General features: G+C 48.5%; 7 protein-coding genes across 7 annotated transcripts; 1 reads left to right on the forward strand and 6 right to left on the reverse strand.

The window, feature by feature from the left end:
- Positions 1-595: 595 nt before the first annotated feature.
- TRUGW13939_11619 (uncharacterized protein) lies at positions 596-3,202 on the reverse strand (the record flags this gene model as incomplete). Its single annotated transcript, XM_035494725.1, has 4 exons — positions 596-1,849; positions 1,901-2,088; positions 2,140-2,905; positions 3,065-3,202. The coding sequence occupies 4 exons, from the start codon at positions 3,200-3,202 to the stop codon at positions 596-598; spliced, it is 2,346 nt and encodes a 781-aa protein (XP_035350618.1).
- Positions 3,203-4,522: 1,320 nt separating this feature from the next.
- On the reverse strand, positions 4,523-6,651 carry TRUGW13939_11620 (uncharacterized protein; the record flags this gene model as incomplete). The annotated part of the gene is made up of 2 exons (XM_035494726.1): positions 4,523-5,936; positions 5,993-6,651. 2 exons carry the CDS (start codon positions 6,649-6,651, stop codon positions 4,523-4,525), a joined length of 2,073 nt encoding a protein of 690 aa, XP_035350619.1.
- Positions 6,652-7,424: 773 nt separating this feature from the next.
- Positions 7,425-8,516, reverse strand: TRUGW13939_11621 (uncharacterized protein; the record flags this gene model as incomplete). Its single annotated transcript, XM_035494727.1, has 1 exon — positions 7,425-8,516. One exon carries the CDS (start codon positions 8,514-8,516, stop codon positions 7,425-7,427), a length of 1,092 nt encoding a protein of 363 aa, XP_035350620.1.
- Positions 8,517-8,783: 267 nt separating this feature from the next.
- On the forward strand, positions 8,784-9,996 carry TRUGW13939_11622 (uncharacterized protein; the record flags this gene model as incomplete). The annotated part of the gene is made up of 3 exons (XM_035494728.1): positions 8,784-8,875; positions 8,929-9,045; positions 9,108-9,996. The coding sequence occupies 3 exons, from the start codon at positions 8,784-8,786 to the stop codon at positions 9,994-9,996; spliced, it is 1,098 nt and encodes a 365-aa protein (XP_035350621.1).
- An 832-nt stretch (positions 9,997-10,828) lies between these two features.
- TRUGW13939_11623 (uncharacterized protein) lies at positions 10,829-12,102 on the reverse strand (the record flags this gene model as incomplete). The annotated part of the gene is made up of 7 exons (XM_035494729.1): positions 10,829-10,926; positions 10,993-11,107; positions 11,184-11,274; positions 11,344-11,470; positions 11,535-11,594; positions 11,648-11,787; positions 11,849-12,102. 7 exons carry the CDS (start codon positions 12,100-12,102, stop codon positions 10,829-10,831), a joined length of 885 nt encoding a protein of 294 aa, XP_035350622.1.
- A 4,749-nt stretch (positions 12,103-16,851) lies between these two features.
- On the reverse strand, positions 16,852-21,086 carry TRUGW13939_11624 (uncharacterized protein; the record flags this gene model as incomplete). The annotated part of the gene is made up of 6 exons (XM_035494730.1): positions 16,852-17,091; positions 17,151-17,238; positions 17,291-17,898; positions 18,017-18,232; positions 19,190-19,354; positions 19,878-21,086. Coding segments are annotated over 6 exons (2,526 nt in total), but the record flags the coding sequence as incomplete, so codon positions are not given.
- Positions 21,087-22,848: 1,762 nt separating this feature from the next.
- On the reverse strand, positions 22,849-24,537 carry TRUGW13939_11625 (uncharacterized protein; the record flags this gene model as incomplete). The annotated part of the gene is made up of 2 exons (XM_035494731.1): positions 22,849-24,040; positions 24,095-24,537. 2 exons carry the CDS (start codon positions 24,535-24,537, stop codon positions 22,849-22,851), a joined length of 1,635 nt encoding a protein of 544 aa, XP_035350624.1.
- Positions 24,538-26,223: the final 1,686 nt, after the last annotated feature.

Genomic DNA, 26,223 nt, shown 5'->3' on the forward strand with positions numbered 1-26,223 from the left:
TATGGCTTGTTGTAAGTATACTGATTTGATTTATCTGGGGTTTTGTTTAATCCTTATATTTTTGATTTAGTAGTTGCAACATTGAACATGTACTTGTTTTAGTCGCTGTTGATTTTTTATTTTTTTCTTTCCCCAGGAGTAGTAACACCCAAAGGATTCTTAACCCCTCCTGTCCATTCGCCTAATTGATCGAAATATAGTAAGTAAATCTAGCATATCAACAACATCCACGACATATTTGTCTCCCCAGTAACCTGCTGCAAAACACTCACCCTCCCCCAATGGTACGGGGACGATCCGTTGAGTATATTCAGCCCTTGGGAACTGGAGGCGATTTGTAGGCTGCTATTACTAGCAAAATAGAACTTAAGTGTACATAGAATAGTAGAAGGAGCAGTAGTTATTGATGTATCGCTACATATTTACCACGTCTAATGAGTCTCAAAAAGATTAAATTAAAACGAAATCGACTATTGCTAAAGTAAAGGATTCGGTACAAAATAAGTGCAAGTTGAGCCATTCGTGGTTAGGTGGAACAAATAAAAAGCTTCCATATCTCTCATTACTAATCTTGACATGGCGAGACGGTCCTCAATTAGGCGTGTTTGCCGTTTAAGCACTCCTGGTCGCTGGCATCCAAAATATCGTACTCATCATCGGTGAGGAACCCGGGCTCGTCCTCGGTGTCGACATCTTCGAGTTTCAGACTCTCGATATCTTCCAAAATATCCCGCTCGTCCGAGCTAGACAACGGAGGGGCCGGGGGAGCGGTCGAGATTGCCTCATGGGTGCTAGAGACTGGGGACTCCTTTTCGAGCTTGGGGAAAATCATGTTACTCTCAGTCAGAGCAGTCTCAGACTTGATTTCGGCAGGCTCTTCAACTGGGTCTTCCACGGCTTGCGGCTCTTCAACGACCTTGATATCACACCACAGCTTGTGTCCAAATGGAGTTCCGTCTTGCAGCTTCAAACGCCAGTACGAAATGGCCGTGCCGGTTTGCTGAGGGCTCTTGAGAGTAACGGTAAAGTTAGCCGACTCAGATGGGCCCACAGGGCTAGTCAATTCGTTGCTGGACATGGCCGACCGAAGCGCCTGAGTGCTGGAAGGGTGGTCCGAGTCAATGTTGAACATGACATCTCCACCAACATAGCCAACACTAGTTCCAACAGGCCATGACAGCGGACCAGGGTTGTAGAGCGTCCATGTCTGTTCGAAAACGTGAGAGGGGGCGATGGGCGTGCCATCGGGTACTGTGTCCCGCGTAAAGTAGGCGCCGTGCTCTTCAGTGGTCACAGGCTCTGGCTCCTCTACGGATGCCGCAGTCTGGTGGTGGGTTTCAGGCTGCTCCGCTTCTTCTGCCTTCTCGTCGTTTTGTTCACCCTCGTTGGTGGTCTGTGTAGCCGAAGTTTGGCTGACTACCGTAGAAGTGGGCGGCAACACTGGAGCGCTACGATCGCCCATGACAACTTGGCGACCACCAAAGCCATCATCGCCAAGCGTGCTTACACTCACATTGCGTACACCAGTCTGGAACTTGATCAATGGATGGGTACGGTTGTGTGGGTTGGTAGGCAGGGCTTCGCAGGCTTGGCAAAAGTCAGTATCGTGACAGATAGCACACTTGTAGCGAACGCCAATGATGCAAGTCGCCGAAGTCTTGTTGCGGCATAGAGGTCCATCGCAGTAGATGTTGTGGTGAAGTTCCTGGGGCTGAATAGAGCTGGGAAGAGGCATGTAGATGGGGACGAAGCCGTGGCCGGGGTGAGTCTGATGTGCCGCCTTGATGCATGACGAGCAATAATCAAAATCGGGACATGCAAGGCACTTGTGGCGTTCTCCTATAATGCGCTGTTGATAGTTAGCATTGGGATCCCTTTACAGTACTCGGATTGAAGTTACCTTGTCACATCCATCGCACAGTGCTCGATGGCGAACTGGGCCGGCAGGCAAGTTGTTCGAAGCTAATTCGCCGCATTGAATGGCCGAAAAGCTGTGACTGTGGCTATGGGCGTTTTTCAAAAGACAAGCAAAGCACAAGTCATAGTCTTCACAGGTGTTGCACGTCACCATCTTGGCCTCGGGGAATTCTATCAGTTATTAGCACTTATACATCACGAAGGAAGCAAATTTTAACATACCACGGAAGCAAGCGTCACAGGTGCGCTTATCGCCAACATCAAGGGCTTGGGCGATAATATTGGCCGCTTGTTTAGCTAGTGGGGCTGTCTTGGAGCAGCCTGATTTCTGAAGGTCGTTGGATGGCTTGTGCACCGAAGGCTCTTGAACCCGCTTTGGAGCAAGGGTTTCGGTGGTGCTATTTTTTATAAGTCCATTCTGAACCAGGCGTTTAAGAAGCCAGTGCTCGTCGCCAGAGCAGGTCACACCCGCCTCGACGCAACCAAGGCACAAGTCGTAGTCTCCGTCATCGCAAATGGCGCAGTGGTAGTGGTCGGTAGAGATCACGCGTCCACAGTGGTTGCAATCTATACAGAACGAACCATTTGCAGTGTCATCCTTGGAAAACCGAAGGGCATATGCAGACTGTGGCGGTTTGAACGACAAGGGCAGAGGAGCAACGCCGTGCGAGCGAGAAGCCTCGGCGTCTTGAGGCATGGTGTTGGAAAGCGGCGAGCTGAGAACAGTATCCAGATAGCTGTGACGCTGAGAAGCTTGTTCCTTCTGCGATGGGAGTTCAAGGATGGAAGCTGCGGGAGCTTCGGCACTGGGTGTCGTCGGGGACGAAGTCACCTTGATACGGAGCTTGAGCTTCGCTTTGGCGGCACGGTAGAGCTGTTTGTAGATGGCCGGGTTCTCACTATCCAGCTGCACGTAGCTGGCAGCACTGTCCGAGTAGCGCTCGAGAGACAAGGTAAAGTGGGGAGGAATGGCGAGGAGTTGGCGAATCTAGATGGACAGAATGTGATGTTAGTAAGGGTAGTCGAGGACTCGAGGCAGAAGAGCGAGGTTAATCGGGGAAGACTAAGCTAGGCTCTCGGAACGGGAGCTCCGAGATAAGAAGGCGGTGAGGGGGGCAGGAAGGACCACGCAATCAGCAAAGCATACCTTCTGGGGAAAGACACGGGCGCCCAGATCTCGCAGAGGGATCTTGACGCGGCGGTTGACAGATTCGTTCTGCAGGATCTTGATGGTGACCAGCGTGTCAGGGCCAACGGGCGGAGCTGGGGGCGTGGGAGTCGCCATGGCGGACGCGGAGGATGACGGAAGAGTTCACTCGTAAAAAGCGCCCGAAGATAAGCTAGCTAGGCAAAAAAAACTATCTATCGATGATTCGATGGTAATCGTGAAGACAACGCTAGCGAAGAGGCTAGAGGTAAGTGATGGAGAGACACGCAGGCTGATGAAATAAAAAGAGATGTTGGAGGGAGAGAGAGAGAGAGAGAGATGGAGGCAGCAATGAAAAGGTGAGGACGGGAGGGAGGAGTTAATGAGGGGGCCCGCCGGAGCCTAGTTAGTAAGTACGTACTAAGGGCAAGTGTAGCAGTGCGGGGATGGCCAATCAGACTGCACTGATCGATACCAAAGTGGGGCCGCCGCCTACTTCCCCATCTGTATATGCCACAGATATATATATATATATATATATGTGTGTGTATAATAAATGCATGTATAAATACTATTTTGTATATATACCAATACGGGTCGCATCTAAGTACATTTAGCCGGTTTTCCTTTCGTCAACTGCTTCAATTTGGCCCAAGGTGTCCGCCGAGTCACAAGAACCATCGTCGGGATTGCTGGCCGTGATGCTATAAACTAGCCCTAAAGGGTCTAGCGGACCCCGCTTGGCCGCTACACAGCTTCTGATTGGCTGGTGGGAAGTCCATTGATGTGACAGGTCTAGATTTCCTATGACGATGATGTGGGACAAAAATCATACGACTCACGCAATGCGGTGTCACATGACACGTGGATTTAGGTTACGGTACAATAACAATAATGGCTGAAACAACTTTTGCATTTTCCTGATCCCTGTCCGCCGAGGCCGGCCGCTTCCGACGGTCCGTATACTATGCTGTAGAGCTGGTTGCGGATAGGGGAATCGCTTGAAAACGCTGCGCGCCGTGCTACTCCACATGATATTGAGATATCGAAAAACGGAAGCAAAAGGGAAAGTACCAAAGAACAATCAAGAAGAGACATGGGCAAAGAAAAGAAAAAAGGAATAATACTGGCCCAAAACCCCCCGAGCTACAACACGAAGCGAGGCAGGAATTAAAGAATAAAGAATAAAGAATGATCGCTGGAATGCATGCATGGTGTGAAGACATGAATCTAACAGAAAAGGCTCTCCAAAGCATGCTGAGGGAAGACAACGTGCATCACAAGACACAGGCTGGGAATTCAAAATGCGTTAACCAATGGTAGATGTAGAGAATAGCATCAATGACCCAAAAACCAAAAAGAGAATGCTATTGATAGCGGCGAGAGTAACCAAAACAAATGATGATGGGTTGTCACCGGCGGACATCAAAAATAAACTCTTTCATAGCCACGCCGTCACTAAGCCGGATAATAGCCTCCAGATTGCTGCGGGTAGTAATACGTCGTTCCAGGCGGCGTCATCATGCCTCCCATCCCAACAACACCCCCTTGGGGATATGAAGGATTGGAATAAAGTTCGGCGGCATCGTAGAAATAAACCGTACCATTGGCTTCGTGGGCTACAGTACCTGCTTGCGAGGCTTGCTCTCCTCCAGTGGCTTGGCTTTGTGGTAAAGGCGCTGGCGGAGGAGGTGCTGGCATGACATAAGGTTGGCCAGGAGGTGGCCCAACAAAAGCACCGCCACCTCCTCCAGGGCCAGCGGGGGCATTGTACTGTGGATAATCCGCGTGGGGCATAGGATAGTACATCGCACCGGGATGATATCCAGTGTTGTAGTAACCCTGCTGAGAGGGGAAACCGTATGGCTGGAAAGGTTGTGCGTGAATGGCACGCTCTGGAATTTGGGAAAGCGGAGTCCCAGATGTCTGACTCGCATGTGACGGGTGACGGCCGTGGGGATAATGCCCTGCTTCAGGCATGTACCCTGGGCCTGCAACCGCCACTGGCACCTGTTGGTGAAACGGTTGTTCCTGTTGTGGCTGCGGTGGGTTGAAGTGCAAGTTGGCAGGGGTTTCAATATCCGCAACCGAGACGGTTTTTTGTGGTCGGGGTTGGTGCATGATAATTGGCCCACCTCGACTTTCTCGGTATGCAGTGCTAAAGCCCTGCGGTAGAACAGAGGGGGCAGGCATCATGGGTCCAGGAGCCACCATGCCAGGCATAGACGGATGCCCAGGCCCTGGAGGCCGGGCCATTGGTGGAAGACGAACAACCGGTTTACTCTCTCCTGATACAAACGTGTGTCTAGATAGTACAGATCCCGCGGGGGAATGCATGCTGTCGCGGAGAGAGGACCGACGGCTCATCGATAAGCTTGGCGAATGGGCAGAGCCCGCGTATAAGCTGGGTCTTCGGCCGTTGTAGTATCCTCCACCGCGCCCACGCCCCCTGTAGGACTGCTGGTTGGGGCGTAGTGCCCGTGGGATGAAAATGAACGACCGTTCCGGCGCCGGGAGGATGTATCTAGGTTGGGCTCCCGGGAGCGAGACTCGCACGGGTTTGTCTCGTCTCAAAGGGGGTCGGTGTTGTGGAAGACGAGTGTGCTGCCGTTTCGGCACAGCCTGGAAGAGGATGGGCGCTGTTCCCGGGAGGGAGACCTTAACCGGCACATTTCCGATCAAAACAGTCGTGGAAAAAGAGCGGTTTGGAGGTGAGGAGCGAGGAGCGACCGATACAGATACGGACCCGTTTGTTAACGCAGCATTGTGATGGGATGGGGGAAGGACCGTCGAACTACGGCCGTCGTTGCGAGCAATGGACTCGTGTAGGTCGTGAGTCCATTGGCTATCAGTAGCGTCGGTTTTTGGGCGCCTGCACTGGGGATTAGAATTGTAATTTGGTTAAAAAAAGAATAAGAATAATCTCACCTCCCGACATTGCCATCGACAATCAATCCATATGGCCGTGACTTGGTTTTGTTGTTGGGCGGCCGATTCCCGGTAGACTCTGGGCCTATAGATCGTTTATCATGAAGGAAAAAGCCTCCACGTGTTGGGACAAAAGAAGGGTCCTCATTTCGAGCTTTGATATATTCGTCATGATCCCGTCGTTTCCGATCAGCAATAGTGTCCCTCCTGGTCTCTGCAGGCGGCGCGGATGGCGCCCGGCCCAGACCATTCCTTTCCTCCTTTCCAATATCTTCAAACTGTATTTCCGTGACTTCGCCGGCCCGATCAGCAATGCTCAATCCATTCATCATCGCCTCTGTATCCGACACAGTCGCTGTCAGCTGTGGCTTGACCGGGACAGCAAGTTTGCCTTCCCCCGAGCGACCTTGTTTTTTGCGACTAGTAGCACCATTCCCGTTGGTCTTGTTGATGCGTGGCGAGGCAGTGGTACGTTCACCTTCGCTCAAATCGCTTCCCTCTTCATCGGCATCATCGTCATCATCTTCCTGGTGGCTCAACGCCGAGCTATCACTCATGGAATCATCCTCGGCGGCTCCAACCACAGATCCTTCTTCTTCGCCATCGTCTTCCCTCCTTCGCCGGCTAGCTCCAATTCTATGACGTCGAGCAGGAGCCATTTGATTGACAAGCGTTGAAGTTAGGGTGCGGCGAGCACACCGCAGCGGCCCAGTCGCCAGACGAGGACTTGGGGATCTTGTTTTCCGCCGCGAGATAATATCGAAGTAGGCAGCTGAATAGCACTGCAGGAAACGATGGGATCGAAATGCCGCTGGCTGGGGGGAGTCGGGAAGCAAGCTGGCTGTCGCTCAGCGGGGAAGCACCTGTGTTGGGGCGCTGGCAGGTCGCAAGGAAGCTTGGGGCTCCAGATTAAAAGGGCAGTAGTAAGTCGTGCAGCAACAGCAAATATCGAAAAGAAATTAGGATGCAGAGAAAAGAACAACAGATAAAAAAGTTGGCAGGCGGGCCAGGATGAGGTGAGTGAGGTCCACGAAATTGCTGCGAGCCATGACATCTGAAGACGGCCCGAGCGATGTCAACCGCCCCGATCGGGATTAGCGCGCATCTCTATTCCTTGCTCTCTTTCCCCAGGCTGCCAACAACGGCTTTTGTACTAGCATCTACACGAAACGTCTCGGCTGTCCTCTGCTAATTGACCTCGTTTTGCTTTTGTGGGCGCCCAGACTTTCGTGCTGTGTGCTGCGTGCTGACGTGCCCTGAGGGCTTAGGGCAGACACAATCGGCGTGAGTCGATCCATCGACTCGAGAATAGGCGCTATCCCTATATCTACTTGGTTTGCCAAATTCTTACGGCAGAATCTAATGAATACGAGTCCGTTTGCAAATAGGGAGAGAATGGTGGCAATAGCAACGAGAAAACGACTTTAACATTCTAATCAAAAGTAACTTTTTGGCCCTTGGCCTCGACAATGGCTCCAGTAAGCCTGTGCACAGTGTCCTTGGAATACCGTGACGGCGTACTGTCTACCTTCTTTGGGCGTTGAGGTCTGCGATTCTGCTCGCCCCCTTCCTCAGTCTGATCGTCAGATCGGTCTTTGCTTTCCTTTCCAAAACGCTTCTTGTACCGGGTTGCTGCATCCTCTGCAAACTCCATTCTCAATTGGCGGCCGAGGATTCGATTGACCCAAATCTTTTTTGTTTTTGTTTTCTTCTGCTTTGTCTTCTTCCTTGCGGGCTTGGCTTCATCTGAATCAGATGCAGCCTTGTCGCCGTCGTCCTCAACTTCCTCGTCTTCGTCCTCATCCTCTGCGACTCTGACAAAGCCGTCGACGGCGTGCTGAGCAGCTTCCACCGTCTCAAATTCAACCCATCCATACCCTTTGCATTTTCCGGAATCCTCAAACGTAGCCAGATGGATACTGACAACCGTCCCACACGGCGCAAAGTGCTCCTCGAGTGCTTCCTTGGTGGCATCGAAACTGAGATTTCCAACGAATATGCGCTTGGAGGGAGGGTGAGCTGAAGCGGCCGATGCTTTGGATGCACCCGCTTGCTGGTCTGGTCGACCTTGGAAATTTTGCGAGCCTTTGATCAACACTCGCCGGCCCAAGATGAGGAGTTCGCTCAGCCCAATTGCCTCGTCCATGGCCTTTTGGTTTGCAAAATCGACGTAGGCAAAGCCCTTGTTCTGGGCCATTCCATGCTTCGAGGGTCCCTGGGGGAGATGGATCCGCGTAATCGTAGAGTCGGTGAAGGTGCAGTTGCTTGTAAAAAACTTGCGGACGTCCTCTTTTGTAGTGGTGAATGGCATATTTCCAATCCAAACCCCGTAAGGCGATCGTTTATTCGACGGCTGTTCTGGCTCATTCCTTTCAACGGCATTTTCAGGATCGATTCCCTTCTTTTTGGCTTTGCGCAGAGCTTTCTTGGACGGCGGCTCAGGCGCGGCGACGTCGATTTCTATTTCGGGGCCATCGTTCAATTTCCGCTTCCTTGTGCTGGTGTCGTCTTCGGAGCCTGACATCTTTTTTTTCTTAAAGAAGGGTTCCTGCTGAAGAGTGGTAGGTCAAGTGCGGAAATTCTCGTGCAGCATCAGACTGCAACTTTTTACGGTAGGCGGGATCCGCACTGGCGCATCCCGGCCGCGTTCGCCTTTCGTTCCCTTTCGACAAGGCGGAGCGCGACTGCCTCATCACTTGTTTTCCCTTTGTCACGCTTCTTTTTTGCCAGCAAGCAAGGCTTTCCACGGATTCATCCACAACTGTCGATTTTGCTGCAACGGAAAGAGAAAATGCCTTCAGACCAGGAGGATGCCGTGTCCACGGCCGGCGATGCGCCCGATGCTTCAGCTCTTGCCCCGAAGCAGCCGTATCGTTCGTTCAAGTAAGGCTGCCCATGGATCTCATTCCCCAAGGATGACTCTAACAATCATATAGAAAGAAATTCGTCAAGCTCAAGGTCCAGTTTGAATTGAAAATGCGCGAGAGCGAGAACCTCGTGCGTGAGCGACTACGGGTTGAAGATCTCTCCAAGTCGATCCAAGAAACAAACGAGTAAAGTTTCGCTCATCCTCTTGTGCGACGAAACTCAACTGACAATTTTTTTTTTGGCAAAGTCAACTTTTAGATGTGCTCATGGAATTCAATGACAGCCTCCACATTAAGCCCAGCCTTCGCTACGATCTCGCTGCTCCCGAAGAGGACGCCCCGTTATCGCCAGAATCCGAAGACATTGCGACGACAACGTACAGTGCAGCGGCTGCTAAATCAGCCTTGAGAGAGGCGAGAGCCGAATTAGAAGCTGGAGTGATAACCCCGGACTCGTACCGTCGCTTGGAAGAGGGTATAAAGCGAAACAGCACGTATCAACCGGCAGTCAAATACACCTCATTACGGCAGATTCCGCACAATGATCCTTCAGAGTTTTACCAAGATGAATCAGAAGAGGTTTCATTGCGGTACAAGCTGGGATACTTGACCCCGGAGCATGAAACCGAGTACCTCCTCCGAACGGATATAGAATTGGGCGATCAAAACGCGATCGCGCAACTCAGTACTCAATTGCCCGACAAGTCGACCACCTTCACAGAGCGAATGCGTGATGCAAATCTTGCAAACCCGAGCTCGGTGTATAACTGGCTGCGGCGCAACACACCGCAGATTTTCCTTCAAGACAACGACAACTCGTCTGAAAAGGGTGGTGGTGGCGGCGGTGGCGGCCCGCGCCCGAGCAATCTGCGTACCTCGAAGCGAGCCTCTAGTGTACGCAATCCCGCCAAGGAAGAAGACATGTACGATGAAGATGGCATTGCGCTGGATACGCCCGAGCCCACCAGCTCCAAGGGCAAGCGCAAGCGTGAGGAAGACACTGGGTATCGACCCAAGGGTGGACGAAGCGGCGGTACCAGCCGCAAAAAGAAGGAGACGGAGAGCAACAACAACACCAACACCAACACCAACTTTTCGGGTCGTCGATCTAAACGCTCATCTGGGGTTGGAGCTTAATTTGCTTTTGACCGGCTCGACTTTCAACTGTAATATTTGATGCCAATACTCGATTATTCGACTATGCGGCTTTTTTTTTCTCGCTTTAGGCTATCATATGCTATCATCTGATGGACTACATCATTCGAGTGGAGGCCAATTAGGTCTCCCACTGAAAAACCATTGGTAGCGTTTCATGGAAGGGTTCAAGGTGTTGATTTGGAACATGACCTGGCAGGGTCAATATGGAACACAAAGAACGGCGTTTTGGGGGTCAGCTTATATCTTTCTTTTTTTATATTTATACTTTATTTTCAAGTTGGTGAGATATTCGCTGCAATACTTTGGATGTGAGGTTTTGTACGATTAGGAATGAATGGCGTTCATATAATTATCGAGTGATCAACATTGAATTGATGGTTATTCTTGTGTTTTATTTAAGCTAGAATACATTAACGGATCCACCCACAGTAAGTATAGCTCAATTCTATCAATATCTATCGTCGGCTAGTATAACTTTCAATGACAAGAACATCAATTGGCAACTAACTAGTCGATGAAACTAAACGCTCTTGTACACGTACACTTTACGTAGTAACATTTGAAACATTGAAACAAACACCAGTAAACAAGAATAAACTTGTCCAATAAACACATCAAACCAAATCCAAATCCAAAATCAAAACTAGTGTTCACTCGTAATCACGCTATATAATATATTGATATAAAATGGGCCAAAGAGGTATCACTAGCAGTGTCTTGCGCGCATAAACGATAAATCAAAAGCTAGACGAAGAAAAGGAAAGAAAAAGGGAGAGAGGTTTGGGCAGATTGGCGAGGGTTATAGTAAATCTCAAGTCATGGTAGCAAAAGCAGGGGGTTGAGCATCCAGTGGTTGCTGCAGCCAATCGACCATGCGTCGTGCGCCTTTGAGGGGATCGAGGCCGTCAACTAATAATTGTTTTTTTGTTAGCTGTGTGTTTTTTAAACAATATAATAGGGTTCAAGGGGACGAACCGTATCCGATGAATGGCTTCAGAATTCCGTAGCCCATCATCTTGACAATCTCGTCTGGGATTTCTGGAAGACGACGGGGGTCGACGGCGAGGAATTGGTTTTCGACGGGGCGGATCTAAACAAGTCAGCGTTGTCTCTCTTTTTTTTTCCCCCTTTCCATGAAGAAAGATTATAGAAGGTAGTAAACGTACGTATGGTTGGCAGTATTGTACAGTGGCTGCGCGGCGAGGCTTGTCGGTTGTGTTGGGACCACCACCGTGCCATGTTGTTCCGAGAAAGAAGCTGTTTTATTCCCAGTCCAGTTAGTTATGTGACTTTCTGGTGTGTGAGTATATATATATATTGACATACACCACTGTTCCGGGCTTGCCAACCACAGGAACGGCCTGGTCAGGAGTCGGCACCCGCTTCGAGTCCCAGTTGTGGCTTCCGGGAACCATACGAGTCGCGCCGTTCTCTACAGTAAATTCGTCGATAGCTTTTGAGAGATTAGTAATTAGGGGCAAAAATTGAAGCATGCGGACGTGGCATAGATAACGCACCAATCATAATAGCGGTGCTCATGGGAGGACGAGGACGAGGCAGATATGTGTATCCATCATCTATTAGTAGTCAGCATGACATTTTTGCCTTTCTTTCTAATCAAGTCACATACCGTAGTGGATCAGCTGAGCCTTCTCGCCCGGGTTGATCTGGATACTCGATGTCGCCGAGAGCCCGTAGCCCTCCAGCATAAAGAAGTTGTTCAGCGAGAGAACGCGGTCGAAAAGGCAGCATTTGTCAAACTTGCGAGTCCTATTTTAGTCAACATTTTTGTTTTCTTTCCGTCAAAAAAGAAAGAAAGAAAGAAACACACTTGTTGAGCAAAGAGTAGATACGGATAGTAGCCCAGCCTTCAAAGGTCTTCCGGCCAAATTTGGGATCATCGCCCGTCATGCGGTCGACCTCGTCGGCCAGGGTCTTGACGTCTTCCTCGTCGAGGAGTCCGTCGAGGACGACATAGCCATCCTTCAAAACAGTTTCAATGTCTGCTCTCTTGACAGGGTCTTCGGGCAGTGGCTTGGTAGCGCCGATGAGGCCGAGGAGCTTGTCGAGGTCTGCGGACGACATGATGGGGGCTATCCTTTAGATAGAACAATATAATATGATGTGAAGTGGGGGTTGAAGATCAAAAATGATATGTGTGGTTGATCAATTGATCAAAGATAGGCGGTGATTGTTCAAAATGTTCAACGTCGGAAAGCAACCGGGTAGTTAGTAAGTAGTAGTAGATAAACCGGAAAGAGGTTATGAGGGGTATATAAATAATGTCAGTAAAAGATAAAGTGATGAGGAAATATAAAACGTAGATAGTGGGTATTTCTAGGGGCTATTTATAATTTGCCAATCCACTGGTTGTTGCAGCACAAACCCAGAGACTCGGGATTATCATCTGTCGATTTTGCCCCTCATTCTTCGACCCTCGTCCTCACTCCTCTAAAATCCGAGGCCCCCAGAAATACAGAGAGAACGACGTACCCAGCATTCCATCACTCCCTAGTCATGGGCGCCCGTCCAAGCTTTTGGTCGCATGGGGCCCCCCTCTATCATGGCGTCTCCACTGTCAAAATCAACCCAGTCGACCCTTAGTGTGTGATCGTTTGGCTGCCAATCCACGAAAAACCAGGGAACCCCTCAGACATGTTCCAACTTGGAAGGCCTGACTCGGAAATCTGCCCACTTTTTTTTTTTTTTTTCCCCCTTCCCCTCCCTCTTCCTCTTCTACGTACTACGTACTCCGTATCCGTAATGCGGCGCAGTAAAAAGAATATCGGTAAGTGATTTACCAAGACTAACTACGATACGGAGTACTACTAGGAGTACTATGACTAGGAACTTTTAGAGCCCCTCTTGAGTACATGCATATATGCATGGCTCGCTTACTGATTCGGTCGACTCGCAGCCAAGTCATCATGCCATTCGGCATCGACTTTCCTCCGTACCGGTCATGCAGGGATTTAGTCTAGTTTTATTATTATTGCTTGAAATAAGTTGAAACAAAACACAATTTTCTATCAGTTTCATGTGAAATCCGGAAGAGCCTTGTTTTTTCTACAAGTTACGTCGTAGAGATAGAGAAACCAGTCCACCGGGTACTTTTTCGGCATCGTGTGGAACGGATTGGCTAGGGAAATAATAATCCTTGCAAGTGCGTCCGTCCTGGCGGGACTCGTTGCTAATTGCTGGGGGACCCTTTCTTCTTTGGTTTTGGCTCGGACTCTTCACAACGCTGCATGATCAACTATGAACTAGCCCGGTGGGTCATCTCTTTAGCTCAAACCTGCTGCAGCCTGCGCCTCTAGACTCTTGTGACTTTACTAACGAGCCCCTCCGTCTATTCCGGGTGGTTACGCCCGGGGCTTTCCGTGTTTGGTAACGCTGTTGGATATTCTAGCCTTGGAATGTATCCAGGCGCTTCTAGATTCCCTGGCACAAAATGAGGCATTGTTTCCTCGTTGCTGCTGCTAAAGCGGACCGCTGAGACTCTCTTGCATGATACGATTACGTGGCGACCATGGCCTATCAGATGATTGCCAGAATCGACTCTGCCGAGGAACGTTGACCACCTGTCTCTAGAGGCTTTGCGTGCAAATCTCGGATTGCCAAAGATGGTGATCTTAGCAGTTATATTATTGATCTTAATAAACAGTAGTAATACTTAAATCTAAGGCTACGTGTGTTATTATTACTGTTAAATTGCTTATACACAGAGATGTCTCCGACCCGCAGCACAAACAAAACAAGGCATTACGCATGATAATAATAATAATATCCCCGGCCTATACTCCATACAAAATCACCCAAAACTGCCGGGGAAAATTACTCCGTCCCTGAGTCTCCAATTGTCAGCTTGTACGTTTCAACTTTTCGACTTGCATGTGCATACCCGTAAATTGCGCGCGTCATTTTGTCCCTCCCGTTGCGAGCCGTCCCGTCCCGCTGTGGGTTTTTCTCCAGTGTTGATTTTTCTTTTTTTTTTCCTTTCTTTTTTTTGTTTGTTTCTGCTAGCTATCCGTAGTTGGTAAAGCTATCCGTATATTATTTTACTAACCGGGAAGGAAGTCAGTTAGTCAACGTATGGCCCCTAAAACTAAAACTTGCGCCGTGTTCAACAGACCAGGTGGATTCGGGGGGCCCGGGCCCAGGCTGGTGCATGGCCCTAGCAGAGCCATACACGCGAGGTCAGGGATTGACAGAGCCAGCGAGGCCCGGGGAGTATGGGAAGTGGGATTGAATTACGGAGCATTGCATGTGGCTTTAGGCTGTAACTAGCACTGAGTGCATAATCACTTGAATTATGGGACATAGCATCATATACTAATACTACGTACTATATGTACGAAATAACAACGCAGAATTAAAGAGGCTGGCTGGTATCGAGATACGCAGTACATGCCGATCTTGACTAGAAACGTTCCGTGATCAAATCTCGCAACCCCTGTCACCAGACAGACAGCCTTATACCGATCGTCTTAAACGAGCTGTTCACGGACCCTTATTGGCCCTCGTGGCAAACACCCTGCTGGTTTATCATTGCCTGGTTTATCATGGGACCAATTACTACTCCGGAGTCTGTACTCAGAACATTGGCCCAGGCTAGTCCGAATTACTAGTCAAGAGTCAAGAGTCATTACTCAGCACTCAAGAGTAAGACTCGGAGTCGTGGAGAGGTTCGTGAGCTCCATTAAGCAGCCCCCACCAAAAGGCTATTCTATACACTGAAGTCGTCATATCTCTTGATGGATATCCGAGTTTACCGCCCATATAGTATATGATTATATCGCAGGGAATCACGGGGAACAAAGCACGAAAGGATTGACGGAAAAGAAAGGAAAGCCAACTATTCAGAAGCTAGCTCCAGAATTTTTCTAAAAAAATCTAACCAGTAAACGGTCCCGTCCTGCACACCCCTGTTAATTAGCACCGGTGTCTCGGAAGCCGTATGTGACATTGTGCAGGTTTGCGTTGGCAGTTACCAGACTGCTGGGACCGACGGTGCGTTTTTTTTTTCCTGTCAGGTTTGCTTTTTCATTTTTGCCCAATATTCAGTCTTAAAACCAACAGAGAGGGGTTGAAGAAGAAAAAGAAAAGAAAAAGACGTTTATTATGCATCTATGTGGATTCTACTCATCATGGCTGCAGGACCAAGACGTCACAGAATTACCATTTTCGTCGAGTTGCAGCAGGATCCCTCATCCCCCCCCCCCCCCTCCTTTCATTATTGCTATATTACTGCTTTTATTATTCATATGACTTGGCACTGCTTGATGAAAGGTTGTATCGGGTGTTCCTTTTATGATTTTGGTCGTTATACTAACATGTTTCGTTTCACTGGGCCGTAGATAAGACAGGCTTTTGTTTTTATTAGTAGCTTGCGATATAATACTAAGCGTGCTCTATTATAACATGACTAGGTCAGGCCTATCAGGCCCTAGGTTATGAGTCAACTAGTAACCAGTAACCAGTTGGTTGGTTAAGATGTAAGATGCGGTTCTATAGACGGGCATTTGCTTGTATGTTACCTCTGCTGTTGATTTCGGCTACGTCGTTAATGTATGTGCCGGTTTTTTTGTTTGACAAACAGCCCGTTTTCTTTTCTTTTCTTTTTGTTTTTTTTTTTTTTATTGTATTTTTAATATGTATTTTTTTTAAATCAGAAGACACATGTAACAGCACTGTTCCTTCTACGTCAGCTGAACAGCTCCCTGACTCGACAACATTGAAACTCCGTAAACACCACCACTCCCATTTCCCCCGCTCATCTCAAGTTCGTGACGAAAAAAAGAAAAGACCAACAAAAAAATGCACCAAAAAATTCAATCAATCAAGTCTTGTCCCAATAATTCGATAACTACTAACTAGCGCACACTGCAGGAACGAGGTAGGTTTGTGTAACCCACACCGGCTGAATGATGCACGTTTGCATTGACTTCATGGCGTAAGGAGAGTTTGGTGGTGTATTGATATGAAAGGCCATTGGACAGTGAGTGGGATTTTCCAACGGTTGTCAGCTTGATGAAGAAGACCTGTATCTAAACTTAAAAAAAAAAAGGATTCAGCTGGACCAAACAGCTAAGTTCCAGCTTTTCATTTTCTTTTGTTTTTGCTTTGATATACACGTGTCATGGTATTACTTGATTTGATTGATTGCATTTTCCATCCTGTCATCCTGTCAGAGCATACATTATTACTACATACTGAGTAACCCCGCTGAGGGGTTGGTTTGTTGGAAAATGTCATGCTCAATGTACTATCAGAAGAAACGATCCTCGTGACGAGAATAAGTAAATATTCACCTACAAAACTATTGAAACCTTGCTCTTCCTTGCCACATGAAAGTGTCATCTTACCACAATGTTGTGGCCGGCTGCTTCTTCAGCCGTACGACTGACTTTTGAGACATTTAGACAAGCTCGATTCGCTCGACTCGAGCTGGAACGATATACCCGGATTCTTTCCGGGGGATGCCTTTTTGACTGCGCCCACGAGTCACCAGCTGTAGACTTTTGTCTGATGAGTGATCAAAGTCCGTGTCCGAGCCATGTGCTGACCTTGATGTCAGGCCAGCACCGAGCCTATCGACAATGTCCATCGATAAGTAGATCCATCACAAAAAAAAAAAAGAGAAGGAAAAAAAAAAGCAAAACAGTATATAACTAAATCGATATCAGACAGCCACCCATTTTCATCCGCCTAAATGCTTGTTTACAACCCCATGCTTTTCCCAGGCGCCATAAAAGGGACAAAACAAAGGGAATCAATTAATAATAATAAAAAGGGGTATCACGACCTGCCAGGCGTACACGCTAACGCGCTTCGTCATTTTGCCGCCGGCTTCCGGCCGTGGATGTAATGGACAATCACATACAAGTGATTGCTCCCATTGACAAATTCGCCCTTGACTCTTTCCGTCAGCTGGCGCATTTCCTCTCTGGACCAGCCCAGAACACGGCTGAATGGTGCCAGTGTAAACGCATCCAGTGCCTCCAGACAGTGGAAAAGCATCATGTATCCGATTTCCTTGAGTCGTCGATCTTTCGGCCATGGGCCAACAGGAACCTATTCATGCTAGGTTAGAAACTAGCTACGAACCAGTCACTGGTGCCAGAAAAGCCTACCTTGTATGCATCATCACGCACATTCACAAAACCGGCGTCTTCCAGCCGTCGTTTCATAGTTTGAGCCATATTTAGCGGTTGATTAATTCTAATACGGTTAATTATCATTCTTATGCGAAAACAAAAAGTCCAAAACATACTGTTCGGCGGCCTCGTTCAATTTCTGTTGCCATGTAGCAATGGCAGGCGTCCTGGTCAAAGTGTCGTCGTCTGACTTGTATACCGTTTCATATTCCTGCAGCTCAATGGCTCCCCCCTCGTTGAGGTTCGCATATGCCTGTTCCAGCAGGGTGGCCCAGTCTTTGATGGACCCAGCCATGCCCCGTCCGTGGACATAGTCGAATTTGGAGTCATACGTCCACGTGGACTCGACATCGTCGACGAAGAAACGGCAGTTTGGCGGCGCACATCCCGGCTGGATGAGCGACAGATCGATTCCCACCACGTGGGAGTCTGGGTGTTCGTCGGCAAACTCGATCGCCCACGACCCGGTGCCAGTGCCAAAGTCGAGCACGTGGCGCGGCGGCGAGGGAAAGGTTGCTCGTCCCAACCGGCCGCGCAAGACCAGCTTGAAGATGTGGTGAGCAAGGTCGAGCCGTTCTTGTTCCTTCTCGTCGTTGGGCATCATGTACGAGCCCTGGCGAAAAGCATGGTACCGGCGGCCGTTCTCGTAACTGAAGCTCTGCAATGACGGGGCGCCATAACCTGCGGGTTCTTGTTCAGCAAAAGTTGACTGCGCATACAGGCACTGCACTCACGACTATCCGACTCGCCGCTGATGAACGACGAGGCGTCATACAACTCCCCGCTCTATGTATGTCATTGGTCAGCCTCGACAATATTAACGAGCAGGGGCCTAGACTCACATCGACCTCGAGCGTGCTTGGTCCGCTCATTTTTCTCTTGTTCTTCTTTTTATAAGCCTCTTCTTCTTGGCTATCTGGTTTCTTTCGTGGGTCCCTAGCCGTGGCGATTGAGGGGCCGTGGCGAACTGTGTATGCGGGGGCGGCGCGCTCAGAATGATGCAGCCAGCCGATGTTCGGCGATATGTCGTATGAGTATGGCGCAAAATGTGCAGTATACTGGACAATATGATGACCGAGTAAGAGTGACTTGTGTCCTTACGCTGGGAGCAAGAAGTCGCTTTGCTCTGCCACGATTAATTCCTCCCACACCAGACGGTTGTGTTCGCGCATCGATCGGTCGATTTCAGGCGAAAGACAGCAGGCGCATTCTTCTGAAGGCGTCTCTGCGATATCGAGGCAGCTTCGTAGGGGAAAGGAAAAAAAAAGATGGACCGGCAGTTATTATGATTACTCTTAGTAATTAATGCGACGGGGACGAGCGCGGAGGTGGTGAGGCGATCTCCCGGGTGTCGACCCGGGATACTGAGAGCTGGACGATAGTCTTTGGAGGGTTGCAATTGAAGACGATTGAAGACGATTCTTGAAGAGCGAGAAAGACGGAGGAGGGGCTGGTTGGGTTGGGCTCTTGTCTGCTGGTAGCGAGGCGAGAGCGTTAGTGAGCTTATTAGGTTGGGCTAGAGGCTAGCACGTCTTGGGTCGGGAATTAGCCGGCGGCACCTTCCTTCTTGATAATCGTTCCTCCTCGAGCTGTGTGGTGTGTTCTTAGCATCCCTTCTATTGCATCCTCTTCTTTTGCCCATTGCTATTACTTTATTACGACGTATTACTGTGATGGGCCATTATCAACGTGCTTATTACTGCTACGCCGTCAGCATGCCGCCGGAACCCTTGGCGCGGGCCCCCGTCTCCAGAACCACAGCGCTGGGACGACGCATGCAGCTGCTTTGGTCATTCACTTTTCGGCCGGACCCTCTCGAGACTCGCGGATGAAAAAAATAAGAGAAAGAGAAAGAAAAAAGGGTATGACTGCGTGAGATGGGCCTTTTTTGTCCGCCCTATCGACTCTTTCGTCCGTCTGATCGCTCGGCCAGGCTCCGGCTTACTGGTGCATGAGAATCTGATGATGAAACCATGAAGCTGTATTCTTCAGCCCCGCGCTTGGGCCCGTGCCACGCCGTAGCATGGGAGGACACAGTCCGGATGCGAATCGCCTATGACAATAATCACTTGCTCAGTTTGAAGCCGTGGCTTCGTACTTGTGTGCTCCAGACTGCAGCCGGCAAGTGGCTTTCGCCGCATCCGGTAAAAGGGTTCTTCGGCGACCAAGCCCGCTGTGGACTAGCCAGGCCAGTCGGTCGATTTAGCCTGCCTTGTCATGACTCGTGCTGAAGAAGATTGCTGTGTGCTTTTCCAGCAGCCTGGGACCGGTGGAGAGCCCGTTGCTGCTAGCCAGGCCAGCCTACTTCCGCATCCTCGTTAGTTTTGTGATCGATGTGTGTGATTGCCGTTGGCCGTTGACCGTTGCACGCTATCATTATATTCGTTATAACTTATTACTGCTCTAAGCCAGGAATACAGCGCTTTCCGGACTATATTTTCTGCTATTATTATTTTTATTTCGATCCCGCCTGCTCTGCGCTGACGTATACAGATCCCACCGCCTCGTCTGCGTTCAGGACCCCATTTTCGACACATATCAAATTGCGCCTATACTATTTCTTCGGAAATAACACCAGGATTCTTGCCCCTTTTTGCTGGCAGGATGACCCAACCCAAATCCTCCAAGTAAAGCTGATGATTATGATCGTCCATCTCGTCCTCCGAAATGACCTGGGTATCATAACTTGGACCCCCGGCTGACAGTCCGCCTGCTCAGGACGCGGCTCGAGCTATCAACTAAAAGACCGGCCGGCTCCAATGTACTCCTTGGTCCCAGCCAGCTCTGGCAAATCTCTTCGCAGCCCTCTCCTGGCTCCAGTTGAGGAATCCTTCCAGCTTCGTCTGTCGGCGGGAGCGATGGCGTCTCGCTCAGCTGTACCAATGGTTGAGAAGAGTTAATGTCCTCAGCGTCCAAGACGGGGCTGACACAAGCCTGGGTACCGTCGAACACGTCTCTCCAATGCCTTTGCGTGTTGGAGCCAAATCTCTCAGCGAGTAGCTCTTTCAACACGGGCCAGTTACTCCGGTCTTCACGGCTCGGGATAGCCATGTGGTCCAGCCCTAACAGTCGGATCATTCGATTGTAGTAAACGTCCTCAACACAGACGACCATCATGTACTTTCCGTCCAAAGTGCGGTAGACCTCCGAGTACGGAGCGTCATTGATGTCAAGTGATGGCTCACCTTCTGGCTGGCCGTTTCTTCTCTGGAGCTGGATTGTCGCCATATAGGCGGTACCCTGCTGGACGCTAGCATCGACAACCTGGCCCTTGCCCGACGCCGCCCGATGGACAATCGCGGCCAATATGCCAACTATACTTGCCATACCACCGCCACCAAAGTTGGCCAAGTAATTCGTCGTCGGTTTGGACAAGATACCAGCCTTGCTGTGCACATGATGTAGTGCCGGTAGTCCACCCGAAACTGCCATATAATTACTCTCATGGCCGACGGTTTGACCATAAATCTTATCATCGCGGGCGAAGCCAGTCACGCGGGCATATATCAGCCTGGGGTATCGTCGACACATCTCATCTACACTCATGCCAAACATGCGGTCGGATACACCAGGTCTATGCGGGTCGATCAAGACATCGGCGGCCTGTAGCAGATCAAAGAAAGCCTGGCGTGACGGCGGCGACTTGAAATCGATTACCACTGATTTTTTGCGGCGGCATAATGAGTCCACCCACGGACTTCGCTTCGACTTTACTGGCGCGTCTACTCTGACAACCTCACAACCAAGGTCAGCCAGAAGCATGCCGGTGAAGGGTGTTATAACAGTGCCAGCCAGTTCGAGGACTATCATAATTGTTAACTTCATATACAGGTATACACACATTAGTCGGTTTGCTACTTGCCTTTCACCCCGGCCAAAGGCGGCCTCTGCGAGGCATTGTTTGTCGTCATTTTCTTCAATTCATAACAATATATTCCGTAGACACTGCCATCGATTTCGCTAGAATATTATCCCGGATTATCTAGGGCGTCTAAATAAAGAAATCTCGTGTCGTCAGTTCATCCCAGTATTTCAGTCATTACATCGTCCAAAGTCGTTAAAAAAAAAAAAAGGAAAAAAATATAAAAGAATAGTATTCAATAATAGCAAATCTATATGCAAAAGTAATAGTAACAAAGGCTCATTCTTATAATAATAACAATAATCCCCATTAATTATTAATTCGCGTGGCTGGATATAGCTTCTCCACTTTCCCTTCCCAAGAGAGTGAGGTACATATTCGTCCTAGTTTTGGGGGGGGGGCCTTTACGGAGTACCCGAGGAGGTATTTGCGTATTGCATTATCATTCAATAGTCAATGCAACTCTGCTGCTGCACCAGCATGAACATGGGGAGCGGGGCGGATCTGTATGCATGTACTAGTTTGTCTCTGCCACTCTCTGGCTTCGTTTTTTTGCTTTTTTTGGGCTAATTTTGTTTTAATTTGTACAACGCAAACGTGCATATGTATGTTGGTGAGTTAGTACGGATAGTGTGCAGTAGTTTCGAAATTGGTGTTGGCGGGGTCAATCGAGTTGCAGTGCATCTATATTGTTATTATTAGCATTTACGAGGGTTTTATTTATTTTTAAATTGATTAGTCAATGCGTTGGTAAAATTCAGTATGGAGGATTTATACTTCTATAGGTCGGAATAGTTTAAAGTGAGTACTAGTTAGTATAGTTGTATAATTATATGACATCATAAGTAATAGCCCATTCGATTCAATCAAAAAAACCCTAGTATCCACATGTTTTATTTTGGGCCCGCCAAATCAGGGAGTTTGATGCATCTGTTGCAAACGCATAGCGTCGAAACACATGTCCGGCACAACTACTGCATCACTTCTCAATGCGGAGAGATTCTTGCTTCGGTATTTTTATCGCAGTAGTTACTAATAGTAGTAGGCATAGTATTATTATTGATAGACGCAGTGTTGTTGTTATTTTTATGATCAAATATCCACGGTTGGTCTGGCGATGTGCGGACCCTGTACCGTGAGGCTGTATTACTACTAGTCATGCAAGGGCGCGATTCGTCTATTGTTGGAAACGACTAGAGAATATATTCATCGGGTGGAGAGAGCTCAACGGATTCTAGGCCTGGGTTGTAGATGTTGGCAAAGCGATGAGCCATGCCGTGAAAGGATATCAATCTTTGCGCTTGAGGTCTCGTATTAGCATACGTATAGACAGCATGAGAGTTCCTACAGTTACACTACTTCCAGGCCACATTTGTAGCCCGTTATTTATTGTGTAACGCCGTCTGAAAATACCGGAGACTGATTGACGCGTCTTGGAGCCAAGCAGTTAACAATGGTAGTGAAAAAGCAGCGAATTGAGCGCGCCTACTACACATGCACAATTAAGAAAGAAAGAGTGGGTCTGGTCAGGGGTGCATTAGATCATAGTGCATGCGTAATGTACTGTTGGTTAATGTCTTGTTGGAATGAGTGTGTTGAGAGCAAAGCTGGCCAGTCTTGTTGATTGCTTTGTATAAAAGACTTGTGTTCTAGAGTAAAAGTTGCTGTCGATGAAAATGGCAGTCCAAAAAACAGCAAGAAGCGTTTCAACCGCACTACACGTATTAAATCATATAATTTAACATTCTATACCGATTTCATATATTTCACAAATCATATACACATGCTTCACGATGTCCAGACAGTATGTAGCTAACTTCCAGTCCTTTCGATACTCAGCTTCGTTGCTGTCGGAACAAGAACCTTTTCCGAAACATCTTGTCCGTTCGCGTACATTTCTAATTTTATCTGTAGATCTTCCTGTCCGTCCGCGATCTCGCCCACCAGGCCCAAAATCTTCAGTTCTGATCCGTTTATAGGCCGTGCTGATAAACCAGACGTGCTGCTATTCCATCCCAAACCGGTATATCGGTATACGAGGCCCGGGAATTTTTTTGGTCTTGTTTCGCCGAGCTCAATGGTCGCGCCTTTGACCATGATACGTCGGTCACAGACAAAAGCCAGGGCAGCTCCTGCGCCGCGAGCGTGTCCATTGAGACAGGCGATCACAGTCTTTGGAGATTGATCTATTGTTTCAAATAGTTGCATGAGATCGTCGAATTGTGTAGTAATACCGTTTCTCCTTGGAATGTCCAGGCCAGCACAGAAATATCTTCCGGTACCCGTGAGGATGATGCGAGAAACACAGGGGTTGGAATTGTGAGTTCTGAAGCAGTCTATCAGTTCCGAAATCATCAGTTTTGTGAGCGCGTTTCCGCTATTTGGTTGGTTCAATACGATCTTGATATCATCTCCGGTCTGGTAAAAATGAATGTTTTTGGTGGTTGGTTTGGGACGCGGCCACGACTTCTTCATGTATAGCATGGATCGAAAGGCGGGCAACCGTAGTTCTCGTCCCCTTGGCTGAATATTTCTCATTGACTGGCTACTTCTGCTTCCCGGCTGCCTGAGCCGATCTGCTATCCATTTGCCAGTTTCGACTAGCTCGGCTAGGTTGATCCCGGTATCGATACCAGCATTGTGGAACATAAACACAAGATCCTCCGTGGAAACATTCCCTTTTGCACCGGGTGCAAATGGACACCCTCCAAGTCCGCCAGCGCTTGCATCAAAGACACGGATTCCGCAGAGATAAGCTTGGAGAACATTGACGGTGCCCTGTCCATGAGTATCGTGAAAGTGGCCAGCTAGCCGGTCCAGGAGGATTCCACCCTTCTCGAGATACCGGATTAGACTAGTTACCTTGGCCGGAGTACCAGCTCCTGTTGTGTCACCAAGACTAACTTCGTAACAACCCATATCAAGCAGCTCCTTTGCACAGCGCAGCACACTGGATGGCTCGGTCGGGCCATTGTATGGGTCCACGAAGATGCAGGATACATAGCTGTGCGAGAGAGCGTTAGTACTGGCCAAACAGTAACTAAGAAGTAAGACATACCCTCTCACTGCAATTCCAGAGTCTATAGCTTTCCGAGCTACCCTGCGTGCCCTTTCAATTCCTTGTTGGACTGTACCATTTATATTTGCCTTGCTGAATCCCTCTGTTGCGCTGATAAAGACAGCCACTTCTTTCACGCCGTGTGATATTGCAACATCGAGTCCCCTTGTATTAGGAACAAGAACGGGCAATCGAAGATCCTCTCGATCGGCAGCTAGCAATTCCCGGATGACGGGATCTGCCAGGACCTGCTGGCAGTCTGCTAGTTGCGGGACCCGACGAGGAGAAACTACCGAGGTAAGCTCGATAGCTCTTAGTCCGGCACCATGCAGTCTTTGAATCAGTTGGACTTTTGTTTCGGTTGAAATGGCGTCTTTGATGCTCTGCAGTCCGTCTCTAGGGCCAACCTCGACGATCCGGACTTGCGGGGTGAGCCGCGCCATGGCTGTCGCTTTAAATGTTTGGTGGTTTTTTCTTTCTTTCTTTTTTTTTTTTCAGTTCTGTTGCATATTTAATGAAACATGGATTTGATGGGAAATGGTAAATCCAACACGCTGGTAGAACAAAAAGAGGCTGAATGATAAAGAGTAGACAAAAGAATGGCGGGTTAAACCCGTTCGGACTCCGAGATAATGCACAAAGATGACTGGTTACACGCCGTGTTACTGTATGTCCCCCCTCTTAGTTATATACCGAGCCAGAAGCCGGTCATAAAAATAAAACGGCCGTGACTGGGAGTAAGCCGCATCGCATCCCTTCAGCCGCGGGGGCTATATAGATGACGTATCTCCCGTTTACCGCGGTATTACTGTTTGCAGCCGACGACCCGATAAAAAAAAAAGACTCCGGGTTTTCCCTCCTCTTGACGACTTTGATATTAATGTTACATACATATGTACACTTTATTATTATTTCTATCCTTGGTTATTTTCCTGACTGTTTTCTTTTTTTATTCATTAATACCCCCAGACTGAAGACTGAAATGTCACAGCGCCGCCCCCATCATTCTCGCCCTGCCCCGGATTCTTAGCCCCATAATGTCAAATGGCAGATGACATGTTATTCCCCATATCAAATTGTCTGTTAAGCATTTCTACTAATAGGCCGGAGTCGTGATTCAACTGGCGATCAGATTGCCATGAAGGATAGAGTTATTATAGAGTTAGCCGCCACTCCTAGGTGCCGAGGACTAAAAATAGTAGTACCTATATAACAAATGTGTCTCTAGCTACGATACGGAAGGTTGAGCCACACACCAATTCCCAACCGAGGGTAATAGGTAGATAGATTAATAGAGCCTTAGTAGCTAATGGATAGACCCGATTAGGCGAGAAGAGATCCTTATAGAGTTATACCAAAGTATACCACTATAAGTATGATTGTCTTGCTGACCCTCTTGCAGTAGATATCAAAGTAACTTAGGTTGTTGATCCCTAAAAGGCCACGCCGTCGATGATGCATGTGACTTAGCCTCCCGCCGCTTTGCTCCCTTCAAGAGGCTTACTAGCACCCATTATACTCCTATCAGTACTCCCTTAAATCCTATAAGCTTATACTTTGCTCATGTCAACTCTTATAGTGCTTAGATCAGTTTACCTCCAACCCCTATTCTAGCTGCTTTATTACTGTTATCTACTCTCTTTATCTTTTATCTACCACTCATCTAGTTGGAAGGCGCAGCCAGCGAGTGATATCTAAGAGGGATTTGCGGGCAAAGCGGAAGGAATATTAAGCAAATTTTAAATTTTTTGAATTTTTCGAAATGATCTCCACCAATCAGAACGCAAGAAAGTACTAACGGCCCCCACTAGCTAGGTATAAACCTTAAACTATACCCTAGTCGCTATCTTTCTATTTTGTATGTGAAGTATATGTATGCACTTCATCGAAACCTATAGTGAAATACACATATATTCAGGGAAAGGATAATAAGCCACTATATGCACTGCCATGCATTCTCATCGGTGTGGTTCCCTGGTCCCTTGAATACATTCCTCCGAGGATAATGGCAATGCTTGCGAGTATACTCCACAGTCGCGCCAGGACCATCCGCAAACTTAGCACAACGGATAGTCTCCTACCCATTTAGGACTTCTGTATGGATTGCCTATTTATCCTTTAATCTATCT

The sequence above is a fragment of the Talaromyces rugulosus genome, chromosome VI (genome assembly GCF_013368755.1).
Source record: "Talaromyces rugulosus chromosome VI, complete sequence".
Taxonomy (NCBI): domain Eukaryota; kingdom Fungi; phylum Ascomycota; class Eurotiomycetes; order Eurotiales; family Trichocomaceae; genus Talaromyces; species Talaromyces rugulosus.